Below are 27,824 nucleotides of genomic sequence, written 5' to 3' on the forward strand. Positions count from 1 at the left end.
GGTGGGACAGGGCTTTAGACCAGGGCAATGCCCTCCCTTGCACAATTGGCTCAGCTCTGGGAACTCACACAGAGGGCTGGAGGTTTTCATCCTGAAGGGCCATACCTGCTCACCTGCACTGCCAGGAGGGGCAGGGCCATGCCTTAGAAGGGGTCATGAACCATCAGAGCCCCCCAAAATGCCTGTGATTCACAGTGTGACATCAGTGTAAAAGTCCCCCAGGGATGTACCTGGGCATTCACCCAAACCTGTGTTAACCCACAGAACTTGGTGTTTCATGGGCTTCCCCCACCCCAATGGATCAAGACTTTGGACTCTTTCACCCCCACTTCAGCAACTGGACATTGAAATTGCAATGACCAAACTTTGTCACTGGATCCACAGATTGTGGCCATGCTACTCTTCCCCTTTCTGTCTCTTTCTGTCTCTCTTTCTTTTCCTAACTTCTTCTTCTTCTCAGAATAGATTGTAAACCAGACTAGAAATTCCAGTCAATTCCTTAATGAGTGCCTTGTGTGCTAAGTTTAAGTTTGCATCCTTATTTTGGATGTTGTTTTAAAATTTGCCAAGTAACCTATTCTACCTCATTGTTCTAAAATTGGCAAGTAAAAGTTGGTTATTGAACCTCCCGAGAATTTTGTAAAAATTTCAAAGGAAATCAAACAACCTTCCCATTTACCCATGGAGAGGATCAGGGCTGTGAATGACTAATTGATATCTAGCTTGGCTTAATTTCCTACCAAGACAAGCAAATGGTTTCTATCATTCAAGATACTGATTTTTTTTAAATTTTATTTTTTAAAGAGGGCAGTTCTGTTTTTTGCAGTCAGGCTCAGAGTTTGAGGAAGGTAAGGAATAGAAGGATGCCATTTATAAGCATCAGTATTCAAACTGTCTTCCCTGGCCTGTTCCTCTCTCCTCCTTCTAAAGATACAGAGGAAGAACATGAATAGAAGTAGTTGCAGGGTCTAACATTGCCATTTGTCACTGCCAAGATTCATCAGTGATACAGGCTTACAAGAGGGAACAACTGAAAGGTTAAGGATTTATCTAGAACATCTGAAATGGATATTAAACTGAGATTTATAGCACAGTGATTAATGAAAATTAATGATTTCTGCCTTAGCTACTGTAGTACTGAAAACAAAGAAGCTTGTTTCCTTTCCAGGAGCCATCATTGACCTCTTCACTTGCTAGCAGCACTCAGAGTAGACACATATGTTAAACATTTTGTATTTTGACTTTACTGTGCAGAAATTTAGACAAGAATATAAATATGTTCACAGGACTGGAGTGCTGTAAGCACAGAGGCAATGACTTCTGGAGATGACTGTGAGAAACAGGTTTTAGTGTCTAAATGTGGTTCACTGCCTGCTGAAACTGAGACCCTCTGAGCAATAAAAAATTTCATAAAAGCTCATAAAGGCAGTTTTATTGGTTTTGTAGAGCTGTGATCAGGATTTTCCTTTCAATATCTATCTGGTGACATGCTCTTTGAAAGAGTTACAGGCTTGCAAAGTTGCAGGAGGTATTTAAAGACAGGAGTTAAGGATGGGGGGTGCTCAGCAGTGCTGGGTTAATGGTTGGGCTCAGTGATTGCAAAGGACGTTTCCAATCCAAACGATTCTTGTAAAGATCAATGAAAAGCTAATGGCCCGTGAGCAGAAGGGCTACGAGCTGACATCTTCATGCCCGTGCTGCTTGCTGGGTTCACAGTAATTCAGTCAGACACTGGGATGCTGCACGAGCAGGACTGAGCCACACAAAAACCTCACTGGGCTGGCTTTCAGTACAGAACCCAGTTATGAACTGCAAGAGGTTCTAGAAGAATACTTTTTTAAAAAAATATGAAATCTCAAACCTGAAGTTTTTCATGTATATTAAAAACAACAGTTTATGCCACAGAAAGGAAGAAGAAAAATGTTGCTATCTCCATGTTGTTTTTTGCCATAAGTGTACATTCTCTATTTTAACCTCTGAATGTGGACACTAGAAATCAACTGAAACATTTTCTGCTCTTATTAAATTACATCTAACAAGATTTGAGTTCTTAGTGCTGCAACTTACTGTCTAAAACACTAAAGAGACTTATAGTTAATTTAACGTAACATTTACTCAGAATGAAGTCAGCGGTATTCTTATAAAAATTCAGGATGAAATGTGTTCATTAGTATGTCTCAATTTCAATAAAGGTGATCTATAGAAGGATGAAGTTCTTATTTAATAGTTTCAAACTAGTGGTAGCATTTTACATGTCATGAATATTTGGATGTTTATTTGTTTAAAGGAGACATTAAATACAGATAAATATAACTAAACACAGCATTCTTCACCTGACCCAACACTTTTATATTACTTTATTTTAGGATTCAATAATTCTCTAATTCAATAAGAAGTGAATCAGGGTTCCTCAGTCCCTGTGTAGATTTAAATCAAAAGAAATCCCTTTTTCTTGGGTTTCTAATTATTTGTAAGTTTATTGCTTAAACAAAGCCACATACAGTTAAGGGAAAACAGAAAAACATTCAAAACATTAGAAGTTGTAATAAGCCCTTCTCTTAAGATGCTTGCATACATTCATTTTGGCTACTGTGATGCCTTTAGGGTGTTGGCAGAGAAGAAAGAGAACCCCGAGAACAAGGGAGAATTTGTGCAAAGCTGTAAAACAGACTCATTCCTTTTGGAGGACTCAGAGAGGAGATGGTTTAAGCAAAGGTACTACAGCTAATTTTAGATCTCTGTAATCTTAACAGGCAAGACTTCTTTGTATTATTTTACTGACAAAGGTGAAATCATATTTTAAAATTACTAAAACACATTTTAAAGACTGTTGGTTTTTATGCAGATTTTGAGATTATGACCAGAAAGTCGTGTTTTAAAAAAACCAGTAAAACTACTTTATATAACAGTCACATATCCTATCACATCCAAATTAGTCTGAAACACTCTACAGAACCAAATAAAACTTACAAGCTGAGCATTAAATGTCATTGCAGTGGTTCATATATACAAATCTAAGTTTCTCAAGGAACATTTCTATTCTTTACATCAGTTATTCCAATGTGGCACTCTAGGTGATACAGAATATGAGACCAAACAGTTGGAAAATGATATTTGAAAATCTATCCTGTCAAAGGAGCATGCAGAGTAAGAGCATTGGGAAAATGTTTGTGTCAACAGCATGTCCATCAGTGTTAATGTCCATCAGTGTTAATGTATAAACACAGGCAGAACTGGAAGAAATTCCAAGACAAGTAAGGTGACACAAAACATAACAGGAATACCTTTTGGGCAGAACTTAGGGGGGGGAAAAAAGTAACTTTGTTCCAAAGTGCTGCTTGTGATCAGCAATGTAATTCTCAGCAATTTAAGAAGTTAAAGAGCGCATCCATAGAATGCTTGCAGAGCACTGACCACTCCTGCTGTTGGTGAATCAGCTTTCAGGCACTGCACTCCTCTGAGACAGCACATCCTTCCAGTTTTATACTCCAGGAGACAGAGGCTCAGAGTTAGGAATGAACCCAAGCCTCCAGACCATGCCAAGCCTGCCAAGCTCACAACTTCATGTTACATAGGCTCTGAAACCTCCCCTGCTGCAAACTCTTGAAAATTAAGCCCGTTTAAAATATAATCAGCAAAACACAAAGTGATATTGTCTACATTAATTAACTCTCATGGGCTTTAACCTCAGCCAGTAATTAAGCACCACAGCCACTCGCTGACTTCCTTTCCCACGGGGTCGGGAGAGAATCTGAAGAGCAGATGTGGCTCAGATAAAGCCAGTTTAACAGGGTAACCCAAAATGTTACTGTGTTCCACATCTATCTGTGCCCAAAGTTGTTACAGTGGCTTTGAAGCCTGATGCCGCGGCTGGAAATGGGATCAGGGTTTGCTGGGATCTTTTTTAAAGTTGGGACTCTTGAGATCCACCCTGGCCTCGTGGGCTTGGACTCTAGCAGAGTCATTTGGCTTTCATCTTGGGGTTTTCCTGCCCATGGTGTCCCTGCCATCCCCTGCTGTCCCCTGATGTCCCCTGATGTCCCCTCTGGGTGTGTCTTTGTCCCCAGGAGTTAGTGAGCCTTGGTAATTTTATATCTACTGATCGTTCACTGTTATTTTCACCTGTTGCTGTTTCTCCTGTTAGTCAACTGGGTTTTTTTTTCACTTAGAGATATTTATTTTTCATTTCTCCTTATTGGTGGAAAGGGATCAGTTGAAACTATAGGGGAAGGTAATTCATGGCAGGGTGCCTACCTCTCAAATTGCCTTAACCCAAGACAGGCAAAGCCAAGGACATGCACGCAAAATAAAGCAAAGCAAAGCAAGGAATTCATTCCCTGTTTCCCCTGGGCAGCCCAAAGTTCAGCAGGCTGGCAGTGGTTGCTTGTGCAGGCAAATGCCATCAGTCCATCATCCCCTCTTCCTCCTGCCCCCCAGCTTTACACGCTGAGCACATGGGATGCCACACCCTATGGAATACCTGGGTCACCTGGGTCAGCTGTGTTCCCTCCCAAACCCTTGTGCATCCCCAGCCTATCCCCTCACAGGGCAAGGAGCAGCAAAGGCCTTGACTTTGAGTGAGCCCTACCCAGCAGTAACAAAAACATCCCTGGATTTCAACACTGACTCCACCACAAATGCAAAATGCAGCTCCAAAGCAGCTACCTTGAGAAAATTGATTCTATCCCAGTGAAAATGAGCACAGTAACAACCTCTGAAATTGCCTGACCCATACATAGCCATTTACTAACAGAAGATTACTTCAGAATTTTTCTTCTATTAATTCACTTCAAAACAATATCTTCTAACTTGTGATTTGACAAATTTTTTTAATTAAAACACACCATTATGAAATACAAAATTAGGCACTACAGAAAAGATACCTTGAGGATGCAGTGTTGCAAAAATATATTCAGACTTTATGCCAGAGGTTCTGTATCTAAACTTTTAGGATATTATAGCTTCTCTGTAAAAATAAAGCAAGCAATGAATCATTCAGTTCAGCAAGTTCCCCAAGCTAATCCAGCAGCACTAGGCTGGCAACTGGGTTCAGCACACCAGCAAGAAACAAGCTTGCTAAAGACCACACTGCTTATCTTTCCCACAGTGTATTTCTTTTTTTACAAATGTAGTTTGAAAGCCTGGCCTGAAGTGTCTGACAGTCACCAAGGAAATCACTCACATTGCTTCTTCCAGCACTTGCTGCCAACATATTGGCAATTTCCACCTTCCATAATGGGGGGAAAAAAGGAAAATTATGTCAAGTAAGAGGCTGGAATCTCATTTGTTTGCAAGCAAAATTTGACTCCATGGCTCTGTTAAGGAGATACTAGATTGAGACCAGATCATACTTACTATGATTTTAATTATTTCATTTTATTAACATAACATATTCTTCCTATAAGATTACCAGCCCTGAACCTCATACAAAGCATACAAGTGAAAATGTACATTTCTCACAAATGAAAATGCACATTTCTCAAGTTCCTCAGGGTAAAATTGCCTTGAGAGATTCTCTGAGGAATATGCCCCAAAGAATTTCATTTTTGTGCAAGTAAACCAAATGCACAAGAAGTTATGGCAAGGGATTTGAGGCCATGCTGCTATGCATTTTCTCAAAGTAAATGGAATCTTTATGTTCTGAACAGCAAAAAGTATAGAAAAGCTATCTGAAATTGCATGTGATGTTCCTCTGCAAGTTTAAGTTCATTTCAGCTCCACAAAGAAAGTTTAGGGCATCTTTGAAAAGAGAATCTGAGATTGCATCAAAAGCAGAAACCCAATTCCTGCCAGAAGGCCTTTGGTGCCTTCGGATGAAAAGGAAACTCTAAAAAGGGTAAAAAGCAGCAAAGCTGGGTTAGCATGAGGCAACAGAGACAGACACTTAAATTCATTCTAAAGAATGATGCAAAACATTTTTATTTCTTTGTCCTTATGTTTTTGACATCTTCGCTTTTTGGATAATTAAATCTTTTTCTACAGAGGTTTATGACAGTTTTGTAAATGATATCCCTTTTTATGCAAAGAGACAATACTGGAAAAAGTGAGAGTATGTGAAGCAGTGTTGTTCTTTTCCATGCCTGTTCCTGATGGTTTTAGTTTTTCTTGAGGCAGAGACACAAAGAAATCAAAAATGAGACCAAAACTTTACTCCATGTATTTTTTAATACATATTTACTTTCTTGTATTATAGTTCTTTCAGAAGTAAAAAAAAAAAAAGTCTGAAAATTGTATCCAATTTTTTTTTTTAAATAAAATTTAACAGGAAGAAACTTGCTTTTTGCAAGCCCCTAGTAGTTTTCAACTGGTTTCAGAGGAGCAGCACTAACTTCCCAATTCTTTCAGGGAAAAGTACAGTGAGAAGAGGGAGCATTGGGTAAAAGATAAGGAGAGCAGTTTACCACCACTTGAAAAACTCCATCATGTGTTGCTGCTTGCTCATGAAGGAGCTGATCCCACTGAAATAAGTGCCAAATTTTCATATTGAAAAGACAATGTTATACTATCATAGATAACTACTGCTTAAGCAGAAGCTGTTCTAATACTGCAACAAAGGATGTTTTAAACCCATGCTTCCAAATCCAATTCTCAGAGTAGCAAATCTTCAGACAGTGGAGTGCAAAGGTTTTAAATATTTTATTTTGGAATAATGAGTAATAATCTTAGGGAACTCTGTCATGTGAGTAAAAACTTCTTTTCCTTTTTTGCCAAATGGATCAACTCTAAGACCATGGAAAGATCACCAAATGGGATTGTCTAATGTTTACACATAGAGTGCAACCTGTAGGCATCCTCCACAAAAACACAAGATAGAAAGTAGCACGATAAGAAGTCCACATCTGAAGTCAAAGAGTTGCATCTCAGGTGGAACAAACAGCCAGGTCAATAAAGACCTGTGGTGGCCACTTTCCTTTTCTACATTCCTGGGGTTTAGGCAGCACCAGAGCAGAGGCAGCCTAACAAGTGATGATGTTGAATTGCACTGTGTAAGCTCACACCCAGTCAGTGCTTCACTGAAATAGCTCTGCCTGGCAGAGTGCTGCCTCTGAGGACCGAAACAGAGGGGCAGATTGTGCCAGAGACCCTTCAGAGAGAATGGATCATAAGTAACTGTGTGTAAGGTACTGAGTGAACCACGGTGGCATTGAAATGCTCTGAACAACAATTGTCATAGGAAAGCTATCAGTGAAATCAGACACATTCACACATTTTTATCAGCTAAATAAAAGTTCCATTCCTAGCTAACCATATCCAGCAGTCAATTGGCTAGTGACTGTCTGCATGCATTGACTTACAAAATCAAATAATTCAATTGTCATAGCAACTGTATCCCAAATTTTGGCTGCCAGGGTATATGCAAACAATCCATCTCTCAATTCATACTCGTTGGGCTGATGCAGCATTCCACACTAGGGTGCCAGGAAATACAGCAAGTGCTATTTTGTGTGAATGGAAAATACAGATGTGCCCATAAAATGGCAGTGGCAGAAGGGTTCTCACTTCAGGTACTACTGATAGCTCAGACTGACAGAGAGACAGCTACTCTAGAGCCCTCTGGCTCCTGCATCCAGGCTTTGTGAGAAGGAAGCAGGGAAGAGTGACCAAATGGGGAACACCTGTCTGTTCTCCCTGCCACAGCAGATGTGACCCCTCTAGAGGAGCAGTGGAGCTCATCCAGGTGTGTAGATGACCAGAACAGTCACCAATCCCCACAGAAGGCTGTTTTCCTCTCCCCACAGCCCTGAGGTGCTGCATCATCTCCTTTATTTCTCTGCCAGATGCCAAGTTCTGTGTTGTGCAGAGGAAGGAAGTGACCTGTCAGAGGCAGGGAGCAGGAGAGTGAAGAGATGAGCCATGGGGATAGATGAAAGCTATCTCCTGTAGCAGCAGCTCCATGAGCTCCCTGAGCTATTCAGGGCCAAGTGGGGCTAGAATGAAGACAAGAGTTGTGCTGGGAATTGCACAGGGAGAGAGGCACCATAGGCTTCCCTCCAGTGCCAAGTACCAAGCTGCAAATGGATCAGAGTCTGGGATATCCAGTTTCTGGTGGGAAGAGTTGTGAGCTGAAGTTAACAGAGCAATTGTCCTCCAACTCCCACTGCCACTAAATTGTCTTTCAAGGTTCACATGATAGAAAGCTTTGTTAGGATCAAGCCTTATGTCCTGCAAGCCCCTGAAGCTCTCAGGCACACACCACACAACGCATTAAGTGTGCTCAGTGAGGTGTGTCCCTTTTTCCAGGTGTTCCACTACCAATTTTCATCGAACTTTGCATGGCCAAGGAAAAAACATGAGCATCAAATTGCCACTTTACTGATGGAGAAATTATGAATTCCAGAAGTTTTTGAGCACCTTTAAATGGCCTCCCCTTACCTTTAAAAAGTATCAAGCTTTCTAAAACTCAATACTAGCACTTTGACTCCTGCTACCTGGGCTGCACCTCAGGTGGAGTCCTAGGTACCATCTGATGTCACCTGAATCCTGGTAGTAGTTAGCGCTCAGTTTTTGAGCAGAACCTCATTTCTCTCTCAGTCTCACTGATAGGAAAGTCAGTTCAAGACCCTGTTCTCATTCAACCATGTTGTTCTACCCATCAGTCATGAAAATCTGACTGAGGGAGTGGAAGTGAGCTCCTTAACAGGAAGCAGAAAGCCTTCCACAAAGAAGAGGAGTGGAGCCAGTGAGAAATGACAAACAGCAAATCCCAATGCCCTCAAGCACTCAGGAATAAAGGGCCTGGCAAAGAGCTCAGCTGAGCTTCCCAAGAGCTGCTTCTCTTTCACAGGGCATGAATTAAAGCCTGTCCATTTATCACCATTGCTGCACTAAGTTTTGTAGCTTTTACAAGTGTTAACCTTTTTTAATGTTCCATATTGATCTTTTATACTAAGAAGACTTGTCGATAATCAAGGATGAGAAGAGGAGAAAGGGAAACTCTATCAGTTCCAGTTAATTGATTGTAACATAATAACATGCAACATTCGGATACACATCTGGGCTATTTGATCTACAGTCAGTCTATCAAAGCAGTGAATTCCAGCACTCAGAGGCATGTCTGTGTAGACATACTTTTTCAATTTTGCCTGCAGCCTTCTCTCTTTCCATTTACGCTTTCTTTCCCAAAGAAACATCTCTGCAGAATGACATGAAAGCAGCCCAAAATTCCACCTGTATCACTTTGTCTCCCCTCCAATAGAAAGACCAGGGAAGCTTTCGTGTCTGACATGCACAATGTCTTGAAATATTTCTGGGTTCTGGTTGAGCTATTCTAACTAGCTACATGAAGTCAAATGACATGAAATTGCTGGAAATTCATTGAAATTCCTCTGGTTACCTGAATAGTTCTACAGGCTACTAAATATAAATGCAGTGCTAGATTTTAAACTTGAGCTTTTACTTTTTAATAAATCTGGGAAAGTGTAATGTCCTTGCCAAAGTCATGCTACGAAGGCAATATGAAAATATTAAATATGAGAATGAAGAATAACTGAAAGGTATTAAGTAGAAATTGCAAGTAACTGCTGACAGTGCCTGAAAGCTAATGATGTTAATTAACAGTATTCCCAGGGATAGGTCCAAAGAAGGAATGGGGAATGCAGTAACACAGACCTGACTTTTCTTTATAGAATTCTTATTGAATATAAATTAAGTCAGGAAATTACAAGTTCTAATTAGTATGGCTAGATAGCAAAGAACACAGAGCAAACAAGCAGTTGTACCTTCCTCATAATAAATTCACAAACAGCTCCTCCTATTCTTTCATTGAAACCTATGATATAAATGTGTCATGCTCCCTTCTTTATTCGGTATCATGGAAGCAGAGCAAGCTAAAGTTGCATCATTATTTAGTCAAGAAGATGGATTAAGTTTTTCCTAGAATATAAGACCATTCTGGAAAAAAGCACAACGGTATGTGTTTTTTTCAAAACTGTTCTATTAGTATGTTGCAGGTCAAAGAAGTATCAGGGTTTCCAAACCCCAGTTAATAAAAGAATTTTTCCTCAGTCAACTTCTAATCTCAACAATAGAGTACAGGACAGTTAATAGCCCTGTTGCAAACTCTGGATGTAAATTTATAATTTTCTTGACAAAAGTAGCATCACAGATTCAGACAATACTCAGCTATCAATATCAGCTGTGTAGATAGTGGGACTTACTAGAATGACACAGCAACACTATTTTTGGGTTTTGTTTCAAAAGAAATATATTCCTTTTAAATGAAAATGCTACTATTTCTGTTTCTGCTTCTCTCCTGCTTTCACTTTGATGAATAAAACAATTTGCAAGGCAACCCATATCAAAACAATTATTTCTCACATGAAGCTGTTTTTAGAATAATAAAAAAATAAACGGTAGTTTTAAGAGATGGTATTTCTGACTAGTACACAACACAAAAATATGTACAGCAAACAGGCATGAGGCAAGAGCTACAAAGCCTTTATGAGGGGGTGTGCTGGTTTTGCATGGCCTGGCTCTTGGCAGCAGGGGAGCCATGGACGTGACCTCTGTGAGAAGCTGCTGGAAGCTTCCACCATGGCCAGCAGAGCCAATCCCTGATGGCTCTGAAGATGGACATGCTGCTGACCAAGGCTGGACCAATGAGAGAGGTTGGCAATACCTCTGTGATAACATATCGGAGAAGGAAATCAAAACAAAGTGGGGCCACAGTTTGAATTCCAGGTAGAGAAGAGGAGGAGGTGAGAACATGTGAAGGAAACAACATGGGGACATCAAGGTCAGTGGAGAAGGAGGGGCAGGACATGCTCCAGGTGCTGGAGATGAGATTTCTCTGCAGAATCTGGTGATGACCATAGTGGAGCATCTGTGCCCCTGCAGCCCACAGGGATCCATGGGGGATGCAGAGATCCATGGGAGTGCAGAGATCCATGGGGGATGCAGAGATCCATGGGGGTGCAGAGATCCATGAGGATGCAGAGATCCACCCCAGCCCCTGGGGAAGGTGCTCACACTGGAGCAGGTGGATCCCTGGAGCAGGCTGTGACCCAGTGGCAGACCCAGTGGAGAGAGGGGCCGTGGTTCCAGGCTGGAGCAGCCTGTCCTTGGAGCACTGCAGCCCATGGAAAGAGAGAGCCAGGTCCCAGCAGTCTTGGGAGGGCTGTGTGCCCGTGGGAGGGACTCAGGTTGCAGCAGATGTGGTTTGGCTGCTGCTCCTGAGATGGAGCCAAGCTGGAGAAGTTCACAGGGAACTATCTCCTGTGGGAGGGACCCCATGGTCTCACAGGGAAGAATTCATCTCCCTGAGCAGGGGAAGAAGATCTCAGATGAACTGACCAAAACCCCCATACCCTGTCTCCCTGAGCTGTTGGTAGGAAGGAGGGAGAGGCTGGGGGAAGAAAATGTGTTTTTAAGGGTTTATTTAATTTTCATTATCCTACTCTGACTTTGATGGTAACAAAATTCACTTTGCATCTCTAAATTGAGCCTGTTTTTCCCTTGGAGTGTTTTCTCCCAGTCCTAATCTCAACTCATGAACCTTTCATTCTTTTTTTCCCCTCTCCCCAGCTGTGGCAGGGGAGGATGAGGGAGTGACTTTTGTGGGTGCCTGGCAGTTGGTCAGTGTCAAACAAGACAGGAAGGTAGCCTGGGTATTTTGTCTGAGAAATGTTGTGTAGGCATAAACACCATCCTCAGGTGGAAGCCGTGTCTACAACAGTAGGTACCCAGCTGCACACACTGATCTTTTACTCCAAGAAAAGTAACTTTTCCTTCCTGGAAAAGGCAAGGCCAGCCATGTGTGAAGGGTGGCCTAAGTTAAGCTGCCAAGAGGGACACAGCACCCTGGTTGGGAGAGAGTTAATGAGGGATCAGGAGGGAAGCAGTGACACCTTGGCAGCAGCTGTGACTCGGGACTGTGCTTCAGAACAGCTCTGTGCAGATTTCCTGCTCCTAGCATAAGGGATCAGCTACTGGTGCCACAAATCATCTGGGAATACCAACTTCTTTGACAGTGTGAAAGTCCTCAAGAGGCAAACATTAAAATATCACTTAATGCGTGTACTGATCTCTGCTTCAGCTCTCTGATTTGTAATTTTTTCTTGTTCAGACTGATGGATGAACTGAATGTTTTTAATTATTTCCAGGCTATGCCCTTCAGAATTGCATTGCTTTCCCTGCATACAGTACTTCTGTCCAGAGACTCCCTTGCTTCATTAAGATGGAAAGTCATTTCAGTTACAAAAAAGCCAGAGTAGTCGTGTTTTAATCAACTGAAGTGCACACAAGCTGCTACCATCCCAAGTACCCCATGACACAAAGGCACAAGGCTGCATTGCCTGCTGCCTGTGGGATGGAGGAACCCCAGGTTTGCCTGCTTTGGAAATGACACCCACAATTTCGCTTTGATCCAATGTCTGCATCTCTGAAGCCGACTTGGACATAAAAGCACAAGAACAATGGAAAGTAATGGTGTGTTAGCATAGGAGAGGGGACAATGAGGCTCTCTTTTTGGGAAGTGCTCTGCTTCACCACAGCTACTGCTTAAGAGTAAGCCATCAGTCACAGTTCAAAATTCCTCAAAGAGATTGCATTTCAACTCTTAGAAATTTTATGTTTGACAATGGTAGGATTTAAACAAAAAGCTGAGAATTCAGGACAAATGTGTTACCTGAGTTACAAAGGAACTCACACATGAAAGAAAGCTCAAAGAGACTAAAAAACCCCAACCCTCAGCATCTTGGCAAACTTCTTATGTCTTCCAAAAATAGGGGGGAAAAAAGAAGCTCTTTTCTCAAAGAGCCATGATTAACTACTTAGTGCTCCAAAGGCCTAGTTTGGACACTGGGAAACAGCCACAGAAAGGTTCCATCATTTCCCCAGTGCACAGGAAAGCACCACCCAACCTGTCTGCAAGGACTGGACTTGTATCCTTTAACCCAAGCATCCCCTGTTAGAGTTTGCCCACGTGTAGGAAGTGTCAGCACACACTTGCAGCTTCACTGGGACTCAGAGGGATCAGATTCTGGAGATCTGCTGCACGGGTTTGCTTCTTTCGTGACGCACAAAATGTGCTACTGCTTTACTTGGCCTCATTAATTCTATCTGTATTAAAATGAGATACTGTGTGTAGCTTCGATGGAGCCTTTGAAGGCATTTTTCCAAATCAAACTATAAGTTTATGTTAGTAAAGGGATTTATAGCACATAGTTAAAACAGACACACATATAAAGTCTGTCCTAATTATGCCTTAATTTTTGTAGAAAATGCTTTTATTTTAGAGTTTTATATATTTCAAAAGTATTCCAGATGTGTATACAATATCTACATTTTATATAGATGTAAAACCAAATAATTTACTAGGGTAGCAATCTTTAACTAAATTTCTTTACTGAATAATGTAATTCAAATATGCAAACAATTGGAGTAAGTTAGAATCAGATATGCGCAGGTCTTTTATACTGTACCAGCTGAGTTAAAATATTAAAAAAACAAAACAAAACAAACAAACAAACAAAAAACTATCTTAATTTTCTGACCAGTATTTTTGAGAAAATCTTCCAGCTAATTTTTTTTCATGCTTATCAGAATTCTGAGTACTACTCTATTAATCATTCTGCAATTAAGTAAATTAAGTATACATTGTTGTCTCTTAGAAAAGACCTAAGACTGGGGTGTGTGTGGATAGGACACTTGACACAGATGTTCCTGAAATGCCATAGCAACTGTTCCAGAGGAAATTTCACAAGTTTGTTTGGATGAAGCAAACAAGAGCACTCTGTGCACACAAGCCCTGTAAGGGATGAGTTGCAGATGCAGACTTGAAGTTATCATTTTTATTAAAAAATACTTCAGCTGTAGTTGAGTCTCAAAACAGAGCAAAACACCAGAGGCAAACCAAAATTTGGTCTTGAAGCAGAGAAGGCAGAATGGTGAAACTAAACAGTATTACACAAGGAAGATGAAAGCCATTTTATTGTGTTGCTAATAGCATTTGGAAAAGAAAATAAAGAATTGCTCACAGTGCGTTTCACTGTGTGGTAGAACTGCATAAAACACAGGCCAGGTTCAAGCCTGGAAAATCATGGTCAAACAAGTGGAAGAGAAAAGAACACCATGAAAAGCAGCACAAACACTCCATAACTGAGAGAATGAGTCTGTCTCTGCTATTGCCTCTGTGCTTGGGCACCACTGAGATGTTGGTCATCATCACGTCTGGCACCCCAGAGCTATTGATTACTGCCTTCAACTGCGTGTGCCAGACACCAGAGGTTTATTTATCACCAAAAATATTACCCTTTTGGCCATAACATCAAAGACCTGGTAAAAAATATGGATAGTGAAGGTGTAGCATAACAATAAATTAAGATTTTGATTAGTATAATAGATCTGTGCAATATAACTTCCCTGACTTCACTGCACTTAAGAAGTTTTTGTCATGTAGATTTAAATCTAAAGTGACAGACTGTATCATGAGAAAGACAACTAAAGGAAGCCAAATTTAGATGTCACAAATTCAGAAAACATTTAAGAGATTGGCAAGTGCTTCACCAAACATTTATATTAAGCAGGAATTATTGTTCTGATTACATCTTAAAGCCAGTAAATGAATAACCATCTTCTTAAATGGTTGCTCATCTCCTCTCAGCATTTATTTTTCATTTTTCAAAACAGAGCATATCAATACAAAATATTTATCTTCCAGATAAGTTATATTTATGAAACACTGTGACAAAAACATAATCATAATTAACCCCAAAATAGTTAGATCTCATACCTGCCCTTTGCACTTATTAATAACAATTAGTCGTGGCACCAAATTTAAGAGGTAATTACACAAAGTGTGTGGGTTTGCTACAAGGTACCAGATCTTGCTTTAAGTCAGAACAAATGACCACAACTGATGAAAACCAGCCCTAAGTGATGTTTTAATTTGGACACAACAAATGCCCCAGCACATGTAACTGATTCCGTCCAAAGTACTTCCCCAGTTTTTTGATAAGTCACCAAAAGTCTTTCCTCACCTATTTAAGTTCTCAGCTGTAAAAAGCTCAAAATACTTTTGGAAAGGGAAGCTCATCTTCCCCATCTTATGAGTTAAGTAACTACTCCAAGCAGCTGCATTAATGATGTTAGAGCAAAAGCCAAGCAGCTCAAATAGCTTAAAATGAGGCCCTTAGGGTATGGCAAAAAAGAAGCAGTTACATTTACTGACAAATACAACATTTTCATGGTACAAATAGATCACCCATGCTTTAGTATCAGTTGTTTCAATGTGCTGGTGCTCAAATTTTGCTGGGGTTTTTGGACAGCAGGTTCCTTCCCTGCCTTGCTCTGTAACACGTAACACAACAGTAAAATAAGTGTGGTTCTTTAACTGATCACTTCAGGAACTGGATAACAGCTCAGGAGCAGCTCCTAAAGCCTGGTGCAGAAGGATCAGCCTCAGGTCTCCAGAATGCACACAGGATTGCTACAGACAAGCTCTATTTCTCTTTAGTAGATACCTTCTGACTTTAATTTGCAGCTAAACATTTTTGAGAAGCAGCTTGGAGAAGGCTTAAGACTCCTGTAAGGTGTCTAGAACTTATTTCTGATGAAGTAAAAATAATATGCTCTTTGCTTTTAATAAGCACAGAATCACAATATCCCACACAACCTGGAGTTCATTGCTAACAAATTGCAGAAGTGGAGTCAAAGCTCAAACATAAGACAAAAGCATCATGAACACTGTTAGAGGAGCTCTTGGGGCATAGAAATAACCAGAGCAACTTTATTTAGGCTGTACTGTGAATATCAGTTTGTAGCTTATTACAAAAATAAAGCAGGACTGATCATCTAAGCTGGACTTGCTACCTTGACTGCAGTAAGTCACAATGTGAATCTCATGCCAGGTGTTTCTGAGAGCTTTCCTGGTACTGTGAACATCAACCTGATGGGACTGAGCTTTCATATAATGATGTGCAGTGCAAGACCTTTACCTGTAATTGTCCTTGTCCAAAAGGCTGTGGATTCATCATGTATACTCATTAAACTGAGGTCTTCAAGCAACATTGGCAGCAATGACAGCAGCTCTACCAGCTGAAAAGCCTCAAACAAATGTCATCATTCAGGAGCATTTCCATTATCCATTCCCTGTTATTAAGTTATACCTAGCAAAGGTTATGGTCATGAAAGAAACTTTACACATCAGCTAAAGCTGCCATCTAGGATTTTCACACCTTTATTGTTCTATTTTCAGGTAAATATCACTGTAGAAGTCAGAAGATTAGAGGAAATATGATTCTGTATTGTTTGCCTCTCCAAAAGTGTGCAAATATGACCTCACTTACACATAACTCCAGTGTGTGTTGCCTTTACAGCAGAGTACTCCATGCAAGCTGTTATTATGATTAAGTACCATCCTATACAAAGTTCCAGGGTAGAAGCCATTTTTTTTTTTTTAGATCTCTAGCCTGGAATCATAACCTTCAGCTGATTCTTGTTCTGCTACTGGTCTTATAACTGAGGTTAAACAATCACTTTTGTTCCACTTTTGTTCATCTCAGTTTCCCCATCTGTAAAAGGGTGAAAGTTGTACTTTCACTCCATTTCACAATTTTAATGATATCTATACATAAAGAGGCCTTTCACGGATTATTGATACTATGAAATATACATTAATTGTGATTCATCATTGGTATATTCATCATTGCATTAACAACACTTGCTTTAGCAGCCTAGACGAAAATAAACTAATGTGGTTTTTATTTCTAAATAATTACTTTACTTTCTTTCTTTGTTTAGGGATAAAATATAACATGGGATTCCAGCAACCAAAAAAAGTAAGTTTTCAGAAGTACATAAAGAAAATTGTACCCATATTCTGAGTATGGAGTACAAATAGAGATGACTCAGATAAGGCCACTACACTGGAGATGAAGCACTGAAAAGGAAAGATGCATCAAAAGTTTAGCCATGAAAATGTAAATCTTCCTTTTAAAATAGGAATTTGATAAGCTATGCAACTTCAGTTTTATGAATTTTTTTCCTAGACTGGATATTGCTAAAAGATATTGTAAACTTCGCATTTATTAATATTCTGCATGAAATCACACTGATCAAATGAATGCCTTGAGAGGTACTTGAAAACAGGCTGAAGACAAATGCTGGTGGAATTCCTCCATCTAGTGGCTGTCAAGCTGCACGGGGCTGCCTCTAGCCCACAAAGGACAAGAGCAAAGTGTGCGGAGGAAAAGTGCAAACTGCAGCTGCCACTGTTCCCAGGTGCCATGGCCTGCTCAGAGGGGGAGAGGGACTGACAGCTCCTCTGCAGCTCCACCCGACCTGCTGCACCAAGGGTTACACTGACAGCAGACATTCCCAGAAACTGCAGGGGCATCATCAGCATCACTTACAATCCAGAATTCCAGAATATCAAATCCAGCCTGAATGTAATAACTCCTAAATATCAGTCATGGCATGAGTACATAGGATTGAATTACAGTCAGTCTTGTAAAGGGCAATATTTAGAAATACATCTGGTATTTACAAAGACAAACACGCTTCTGACTACAGAAACAACCTCTGAACATGAAAGTACAACAATCACTCCCAACAACTGAATAGTGTTTCCCATAACAAATTATCAGTTGGCTTCCCAGTCTGCACACCACATTCACTACCACAGCATCCAACCTGAATTCTTCAAGTGTCCTAAAATTTGTGTTTAATACTGATCTTTTAGTTTTGTATAGTAATTATCAATACAAACAAGTCACCCACAAAATACAATTTAGGTTTTTTTGTTCTTTTGTCAACAATGTTTTTTGTAATGAATTCTGAATCTCTTTTCTGAGACTTTTTTATTCTCTGACCCTTTAACAAGAATGTGACATGATATAACCTCCATGACAGAACAAGTTTGTCACCTATTGCAATTGTTTTTTTCAGACAACAAAGACTTGTAAAATTGATTAAATTTAATCTGCCACCCTGAAAGAGTATGACACTTCTGTTCCCTAACTTAAAATTCACACTGTTTTTAAGCCAGTTTTAAATATTATTGGGAAAACACTGAAAATCAAAAATTTAAATTTAAAATTGAAAACCCTCTAACTAAGTATTTTGGGTCAACAATAAATATTCTGCAGCTACATATGCTTCTCTGTTGAAATACTCCATGGTAGTCCATATGCTACTCTGATCTGGGTTACCTCAAAATGGGGATGATAAACAGTGACCAGAATCCTAATCTTAGAGGCACAGACAGGATTTAATTCAGAACTTTGAAAAGCAGGAAGGAATGGAGTACACCTGGGCTATATGCAGGAATTATTAACAGAGGGATCCCCCAATGACAAAGATCCCCCAATGTCCCAGAAAGCCTTGCCCATAGACCTGCTTTACTTACTCACTTTTCAGTGACCTCATCCTCCACAGCTCCATTCCCACCTCCCACTGCTTCTCATCCAGTCCCAGCTGCTCTGCTCCCAGGCTCACCTCACTCAAGCCTCCCTTTGGGGTTCCCTTCGTGCTGCTCTCACCAAACCCATTTCTTGTGTGCCAAACCACAGCATTTTCACTGACATCCTGCTTCCCTCAGCCCACATTTACATCTCACTCCACCTTACAAACTCAACAAACTCCCCTCCTTTCCCTGCTGGGCTTCACCCTGTGCCAAATTCCTCACTGCAAAAATAAATTACTGATGTGGGAAGGGGGTGGGGGGGGGTGGTGGGAAATGCAACCCAAACAAACAAACCCTTCAGTTTGTGTAACAACAGGGAATAATTAACAATCTGGAATAATTAAGCAAGTCCTCAAGATACTCAGATACCATTTTGTAGACATTTCAACAACATCTAAGACAAAAGTACCTGTCAAGGTCTGGGTACACCAACTAAAATACAGTTATACAATTAAATCCAAATGGGAACTAGAATTTACTGGAAATTTGAGTTTCAGTAAGCACATAACAAGGTGACAACATGTTTTGTTGCACGATTCTGAAAATTACAAAAAGATCCATATGAAGTGGTGCAAGCTGTTAAGTAGTGACAATCTCTCATTTACTAATATCTTTAATCTGTTTTTCCTCAGGACTGCGTTTCCAGCAACAACCAGGATAGAAGATTGAGAAAAAATACTGCAGACAGAGCAGCAACAGTTAAGCAGAGCGATTCATTAGAGCCACCTGAAAGTGTGCCCACCAAGCTTCAAAGCACTGACAGAAGGCAAAGCAGCGTCATGTTTGCTATGAAAGATCAACAGAAAGGTGAGGAAATTAATTCCATCAAGCTCTACAAACGCAGGAGGAGGTTTATAATTAAAAAGAGCCCAATTCTGATTTCCATGAACAGCTCCATTCTCAACCTGCCCACACTTAAATATGAGGATAGAAACAACAGCAAATGGAAAAGTCTCTATCAGATCCAAGGAGAAAGGAAGCGCATTATGAGGGAAACTTGTTCAAAGTACAAGAGTAATAACAGAAGAATAATCACTCCCTATCACGTGTCTAGAATATTTGTAGAAGACAAATACAGAGTTTTATACTGTGAAGTGCCAAAAGCTGGCTGCTCTAACTGGAAGCGGGTGCTGATGGTGCTGAATGGGCTGGCCTCCTCCACAAAGGACATCCAGCACAACACGGTGCACTATGGAAACTACCTGAAACGGCTGGATGGCTTCGACCATAAGGGCATCTACCACAGGCTCAACACTTACACGAAGATGCTCTTCATTAGGGAGCCCTTTGAAAAGCTGGTATCTGCATTTCGGGACAAGTTTGAGCATCCCAACAACTACTACCACCCGGTTTTTGGAAAAGCCATCATTTCCAGGTACCGTGTCAATGCCACCAAGGAAGCATTAAGGACAGGCTCTGGGGTCAAGTTTAAAGAGTTCATTCAGTATCTCCTGGATGTCCATAGGCCAGTGGGTATGGATATACACTGGGATCATGTCAATAGGCTTTGCAGCCCATGTTTAATAGACTACGACTTTGTTGGGAAATTTGAAAGTATGGAAGAAGATGCAAACTTTTTCTTGCACTTGATTGGTGCTCCACAAAATTTAACTTTCCCTAAGTTTAAAGATCGTCATTCCAATGAAGAAAGAACTACCACTAAAATTACACAACAGTATTTTGCACAGCTTTCTCCTTCTCAACGACAGCAAAGCTATGACTTTTACTATATGGATTATTTGATGTTCAACTACTCAAAACCTTTTGAAGATTTATATTAATTTGAGAGCCTGGATATTTCCACAGTCGCATCAGTTGAATTGTGTGACAAATTCAGGTGGCATCTGTTTATATATACTTAACTGTTAGCAAACAGCTGATCGAAGAGCAGGGAAAAACCCAAACCAGAATATAAACAGATGTTTACATCTTCACCTTAATTGCCTCCTTTTTCAAATCATATTTTTTTCTATAATTTCTCCATATGAAATGTATGTACATATATGTATAATATGTCAGGGCCCTCAAATAAAGCACAGAATTTTCCAGGCTGGTGTGGCCCGTGTTTGCACTTGGGGGTCTGTGTGTTTGAAATGAGGGACACACAGCTGGCAATTCTGAAGTGCAGCCAGTATTCCAAGCTCTTTACTGTTCAGAAAATAAGTCTTTAAGTGATGGAGTAGCAAGAAAGAAAGCACACTGAGTTATATGTACAGCTTGTTGAAATGTGCAAGGCATGAAGCCATACACAGGCCCTCAGTGTTTGAAGGTGGATGCTGATCATGGTTTCCTGATATTCTTAATTTAGTTAGGGAGAAAAGGTCTAATCATACTTACACTGTTCATAGACACACTGGTGAAAACAACTAATACTTAATGACCATGTGAGAGCAGTATTAAACCAGATGTTGCAATTTGGAGAGAGGATGTGTTCTCCTCCTTCAATATTTCCCTTGTGGCACGTTCATCTGCAAAAAGATAAAATGCAGGCGAACATTTGTATCTTTATAAGTGTTATTAAAATTCTTTTAATCCTTTGCATTAACATAAATCTCTGGTTTAATTTTCATAGTCACCAGTAATATCAAATCTTTCCATCATAATAACAAGCAAGAATAAATGCCACTTCCTGCCCAACAGGATAGTTCTTTTCATTGCTGCTAACAATTTGCACTTGCTCATTTTAGTAATAATTATATCTGACTTAACATGCAAAAAAATATTCCAGGTGTTTCAGTTCAATTTCCATGCTTGAGAGGACTTTCTCATCTCTACCAGACTGTCTTGTGAGAATAAAATACTTAACATTCCATTAGTTACTGCCTCTAATCACAGAATATTCTGATTTGGAAGTGATCCACAAGAATTTGTAAGCTAAACTCTCAAGTGAATGGCCCATACAGGAATCAAACTCCCCACCTTGGCATTATCAGCACCAACTGAGCCAGTCTCAATTTTTCACTCAAATTCTGTATACAGAACTCTTGTTTACATGTCATTTATCCACTTGACATGATATTCAAACTGGCCATACTGGAACAAGGATCAAACTCCACCACAATGCCAAACCTGGACTCCCCAGTTACTTCTAGAGTTTGTATTTCACAGCCAAGAATTCCAGCACTACAAATGCAAACACCTAAGAAACAATGCTTGTTTCAATCTGTTTCCAGATCCTCATAGGAATAGTTTCATGCATCACAAGAAATGGCATTAGTTTTCAGAGAAACACCCAGTATATTTTTTTTGAAAATTTTAATGGAGGAAAAATTGTTTCAAAATACCTTGTAGTGAAAGCTTCACTGACAAATACTTTACGTATTAAGTCTGACATCAAATTTTTCCATTTTGTTCAGAGAAAATTGGTTGGATTAGAAAAGTAATGTGGAACTTACAGTGTTCCATGAAACCAGTTACCCTTCCCTGTGCCCAAGCACCTCATCACTGCCTTGCTGCTGCAGCAGCCCCCCACCCATCCCACTTTTCCATACACTCAAAAGCTTGTTGGTCTGCTCACATGACTGCAGAACAGCCTTTGTATTCACAGTGATGTTTCTGCTAGTTCAGCTCAGATCAGCAGTAGAGGCTGGGGTCTGTTAGCTCAGACTGCCCAGCCAACAGCCTCGCTCAGCAGGTCACAGACAGGAGCACCCAGGGGAAAACAAGGCACAGGGATCACTTCCTAGTGCACATGGAGCAGATTCTGATAGTGGTGGGAACTCCTGGAGGGTGGATTGGGGCCTGAGGAGTCATAGCCAGGAGCACCACGAGGAATTTAAGTGAAGCCATCTTTAGCAATTAATGATATTAAGTGTTCTGAGAAGTCATGGTGTTCTGCCTGATGCAACTGATGGTCTGTAGCTACAGTCACCAACACAAGGAGAGGACATATTGGTTATTGCAGCCCTCTTAGGCTTTTTCAGGGTCTGATCCTGCCAGCAGGTCAGAGTATCAGAGCTCAGTGTGCTGAGCTCATTCCAGTCAGCAGCTGAACTTCCCCTGGGAGAAGAATCTCAATTCATCCTATTGCAGCAGCACTGCAGCAAAGGGAACATGCAGAGTCATGGGTCAGCTCAGTGAGGAAACCAGAATAAAGCTGGGCATCATTTGGATTCAGACCTCTGCTAGTTTTAGAGTACTTTAAGGGTAAGATTGAGGACTTAATCCTTCAGCTGGATTCACATCCAAGACCTGACTCTCCTTCCTCCTCCTGCCTCCTCCCAGTTCTTTTTCAGCTTAATCTACATCCACATAAATCCTACAGACACATTTACATCTGAAATGCTTGGTACATTCCCATATCAGCAGTGCTCACTGTATGAGTGAAAAAATGCCAGCAATACCAGCATAAAATTGCACTTCTGATTGTATCAAACCTGTACTTTACCTACCACTACCCTCTCCATATCTATTTTAATTCATTTACAGTAAAAGATACCAACAGGGAAGTTACATTTTTAATGACAAATGAAGGTGAAGACTGACAGGGTTGATTTTGTCTGGGATAACAAGCACTCTTTAAACAAAAACTGATCAATGATTTGCATGGTTATAACAAGCTGTATATGGCACAGGGGTATCTCATTTACAGTTTCTCAAGGAAGAGAGAAGCACCCTTCTAATACTCACAGATACTTAATTGTGGCCAGTTGTATTAATTTGGCTCTGTTACTTTCAGCTCCTATTCCCTGCTGAGTAGTAGAAACAAGGTAACAAGCGGGTTTAAAAGAATATTTGTAAAGATGCATTTTAAAGCCAGAAGAAATGCAGTATCTTGAACAAAAAAATCCAAGGCAGCAGACAAGTAAACCACTATTTTCATGTCAAGAAAAATTTTTAAGCAAAAAGCAATAATTTTAACTAGATTGTGGGAAGTTTTCATACTGCTTATTTCCCTTTGGATTATCTTGTCTTTTTTTCCCTCACATATAAAATCTTGGCATTTTCATTTCAATGCAATTGAATTTTTTCAGAGGTGCTCATTCTGATTCATTCCTGTATTTATCCCTCTCTTCACAGAGAAATATTCATTTCTTATGGAAAGTAGAAATCAAAGACTGCACCAAAAAAAATCCTGTTTCCAAACAGCTCAGAGGTCAGTCAAGGTAAATATTAGACAAAATATTTCTTCAATCTAATTGGTTTTCAAATTCTTCTTGAGGTATTTTAGGTAAGAGATAAATTTTGTACTACTGGCCTGATTACTGAACGTACTCCTAGCTCTCACCTCAAGGTTTTCAATATTTTACTCCTGTTCCTTTACTGCCCTTCCGCCCTACTCAAAGCTCCTACTGTCCTAGAATTTTGCCCACCCTTGAGTTAGTAACTACAAATAGCACAGTGGGATATACACTGAGATATACACTGAGAGCCCAGCCCAAGAGCCCCAGCAGAGGGGCTATAGACACCTATAATATTTTAATTAGAGAATAATTTAAGAATTTAATACTGGGGTGCTCTGTAAGTGAAATTCATTGAGATCCAGGTGAAGTTATGTTCTTGAGACCTTTGTGTACCAAAAAGTCATCCTTGCAATATGCACAAATTGGGTGATGGTGATTTGCTGAGATTTTTATCATTTAAGTCCCCCCATTACTACACTTGCTTACCATGGCTGACCTCATACCACAAGTGTCAGTTTATGGGAGCTTATGCCTCCAAAAATAAAGGAATCAAGACATTAAAATGAATTTTCTTACTCCTCTGTCCATAACTTTTCAGAATTGCAATGGTGGGGTTCCAGTGCTTTCTTCCATAACAGTCACCGATGTTTGAGCACATCAGACTGCACAATGTCAAGTAAATATGAACTGGGGATAGGAGTTCACTTTTTTCTTGTCACGGTTTGGACTCAATGATCTCAGACGTCTTTTCCAACTTAATTGATTCTGCAATTTGGTTTATATTTTATATAATGAATGAAGTAAAGAGATTTTAAAGTTTTTAAATTGTAGGTACTGAATTCTGGTGATTCCCTTCCTCCCCTGCCTCATTTGAGCAACTCCACTATTTGGATGACCAAAGAATATCCTTTTTGAAAGAGAGGGATACACAGAGTAAGGGAGAGGTGCACACATGGATGGCATGCACCACACTGCACATGAATTTAACCCCATTTCTTTGTACTACTTTTCCTGTTTGGGCAACACCATCACTGACAGCAAGAGCACACCTGTGACAAATCCATGTACAATTATCTGCTTATATACACATAGAAAAAGTACATAGAAAAAGATCCTGTGCAAATAGCATTGTACATACTAAGGCACCTACAAACTTGCAAATGCATGGAGGGAGATATAATGCCAAAAAATTAATTAGAAAATTAGTTCAATGTATGTAAAACATCTGCATTGTTTTTTACATAGTTGCTTTTGTGTCTTTGTACAACAGTACAAATTAGTTTGTCAGGACAATTCAACTGGTACCATATTACCAGAAATGAACAGATAAAAGGAGAACTTTCTTTTCTGACGTTGTTTCTCTTAACCATGGTTGCTTTCTTGATACAAGTTGCTGACACTGAGATGAAGGATGTTCTTTTCCTACCCCCAACAAGAAATCACAGAGGTAGCTGGGCGTAATTGGAATACACAGTGTACAAATCCCAGCCTCACCATTTCAACTCCACTGACTCTGGAACACATCTGCATGCAGCCTCAGTTTGTTTTCAGAGCACAAGAGAGAAGCAAGGCTGAGCACAGCCTGTTTGAGCTGATATTGCTTCAAGGGATGATTGTCAGGTTGGCATTGTTATGTGTGGGAATTTCAAAGCCTCAGCATGCACCTGCACGCTCCTGAATAATGACTTGGGAAGTGTCCCAAGCTTTATATGGCAAGATGCAAGCAATTTTTGTCCAAACACAACAGCTACTTAAGAAGGACCAGCTATTTTCTTGGCTTCTCTCTCTGGAACCTCACAGGCAAGTCTATAACCAAACATCTGTAATGTCTTCCAGCATGATACTGCTGTAAAAAAATGCACCAGAGTCAAAAACAAGACACCTTTTTCCATTAGCTACACTAGTGACAACAGATACTTACCAGTGGTAAGTCACTTCTGCCAAAATTCCTCAGAACTATCCATTCCAACAGAGGCTGAAACCTCCGATGCTCTTTACGCGCCAACTTTGTCCGGTTATCTTAAATGAGCAAGCAGCTAATAGTTGCTATAAAGCTGTTTATTACAAAGGCACATCAGTCTCAAAGGCAAAGTCATAGATGTTAAAGTCCATGCTAAGTTTTGGTTTAGAGTCCCAAATAGAAGCAGAAGCTGCTCCTGTCAAGGTCCTGGGCAGCTGATGTTGCTGAGGCAGCTCCTGTCTTCTTCTTGGCTGTTGATGAGGGCGAGCAAAGCAAAGCAAAGCAAAATAGAAAAGCAATGGCAAAAAGCAGTGGCAAAAGCACCAGCTCTCCCCAGTATTTACTCTTATATAGGATTTTTTAACAAGCTAGCATGCAAACTCAGACCACCACTTCTTAACCTATTAGAATTCTAATTTCTTATCATGCTAAGATAATTATAAACTACGCATACAACCTATTTTGTGCTATCTGAAAAATGTAATATTCTTACTAGAGGTCTATTATGTCTAAGCACTGCCTAAAACCACATTCTTGGAGCCTGCACTGAAAACATTACTATGTTTTTCAACCTTCACTAAAATTGCTCTTCTACTCTGGCATCTAAACCTTTCACTTACTAAAAACACTGAAGCTCATTCTAAAACTTACTTACTGACTCACTTACTCATCCCAAAACTTCAACTTACACCTCTACTTTATGTGTAAGTAACTTAATATACTTCAATCCATCCAAAAACTTTAATTCAATCCCTGCACTCTGATTTCACTCTGAAAAATTCAGAGACAGACCTAGCTTACTAACTCCAACAGGTGCCCATAATCAAATATGCAGTAAAGATTCACAGTGGATTCAAGTTTTGAGAATGGCAAGCACTCCCCCATTCCACATTCAATGTAATCCTGGAATATGTTGAAGCATCATTCACAGTGCATCACTTGAGCAGTAAGGGCAGAACTGACACAGAGGAGGAAGACAGACATGACTAAGCCTTGCTCACTGCCATCAGACTGTTTCAGCAATATATTATGAAGCAATTGACACAGTTGTGACTCATGCAAGAGAATAAGAATGATTGCTTTACCACAAGTCTAAGAGAAACATTCAACCTTGTAAAATTATTTTCTGGTCTGGTTTAAGGAAGAACTCCAAATATTTAGTTTAAAATGACACTTTGGGAAGTCCTATGCATACACACACATTAGTGCACAATTAACATGCACCTAGTAAGGAACATATGTACATAACATATGCTTCTTACATATCCAACATATCCTATGTGGATAAATCCAACATATCCGATATGGATAAATCTTTCAAGAGTCATTTTCCAGGCAGTTTGTGCCACGGTGGCTTTTACACAATTAGACAAATAAACTTGTTCAAATTTTGCCATCTGTTGCCATTTTTGCCACCAACTTTTTTTTTAACTGAAGACATATTTATCAGAATTGCAGCAGAGGTCAAGCTTTCCATTGTGTACCTGCTTTGCATGAGACCCAAATTCTTCTGTTTAAATTCAACAATTACAGCAGTGCTGGCCTTATGTTTCAGATTATGTGATCTCTATGGGTGATGTTTTCTAATAGTGTCCTCTTTTTTTCATGGAACTTAAAATTACACTGTCAAGTTAGGAAAATTAAAGAGCCTTTCACAATCCAATCTTTCCACAGTTATTCTCCAATCTGGGAATTCTGTCCAAAATTATTTTCACTTAATATAGGCAATTTCCTCTCAACATATCCAAACATAAGCATGTCATGAGCTGCAAAAGGTGGTAAGATTATGTTCAAGCAGAGAGAACAGCAGCATGGGAAGCAATGGCCCAAGGCAACTGCACTGAGAGCTTGTCCCAACCCATTAAACACTAGTGGAGGTGGCTTCTTTCTCAAGAAAGGAAAGCTCCAGGCTACAGTTCACCTTCAAATTCATAGATACAGACTAACACACATTATGATCACAAGAGAAAGTTCTTTTATCTGTGTTTTAAGTGAGCACCCAGTCAGTATGGCCCTTCCTGTGTGCCATGATGGAGCCAGAGAAGTCATGTGAAGGTGATGCCAGCCCACATACAGCTCCCTTCACTGAAGTCCACAGGACACAGTTTTAGCTGTCTGTAAAATGTCAAACAGCTGACCTGTTTCTACAGTATTCATTCACAATACTGTAGAATAATACCAATACTCCTACACCTAGCAGTAGCCAGGAATGCTAACTAACCCTTAGGGCAGGTAACTGGGAGCTTCTGCCTACAATTTGCCTGTATCTGACTGGTTTGGGTCTCCTCTAGAATTGCTCCACTTATTTTTCCCCATCTCTGGCGAGGAGGAAAATGCA

At 40.1% G+C, this 27,824-nt stretch overlaps 1 protein-coding gene across 6 annotated transcripts in view; it reads left to right on the forward strand.

The window, feature by feature from the left end:
- The window catches only part of KCTD15 (potassium channel tetramerization domain containing 15), a 259,607-nt gene that overhangs the window by 159,999 nt on the left and 71,784 nt on the right, over positions 1 to 27,824 (forward strand). For 3 of the 6 annotated variants that reach the window (XM_033069853.1, XM_033069854.1, XM_033069856.2), the window contains 2 exons: positions 16,741 to 16,778; positions 19,036 to 20,474. In XM_033069853.1, the coding sequence (XP_032925744.1) occupies positions 16,741 to 16,778; positions 19,036 to 20,184 (1,187 nt within the window). In that variant the 3' untranslated portion in view covers positions 20,185 to 20,474. Of the gene's footprint in view, positions 1 to 14,687; positions 16,779 to 19,035; positions 20,475 to 23,422; positions 23,509 to 27,824 lie in introns of those variants that run through there. The other 3 variants (XM_033069855.2, XM_033069852.2, XM_042779624.1) reach the window with 3 other exon arrangements.

This window comes from Catharus ustulatus, chromosome 11 (assembly GCF_009819885.2).
Source record: "Catharus ustulatus isolate bCatUst1 chromosome 11, bCatUst1.pri.v2, whole genome shotgun sequence".
In the NCBI taxonomy this organism is placed as follows: Eukaryota; Metazoa; Chordata; class Aves; order Passeriformes; family Turdidae; genus Catharus; species Catharus ustulatus.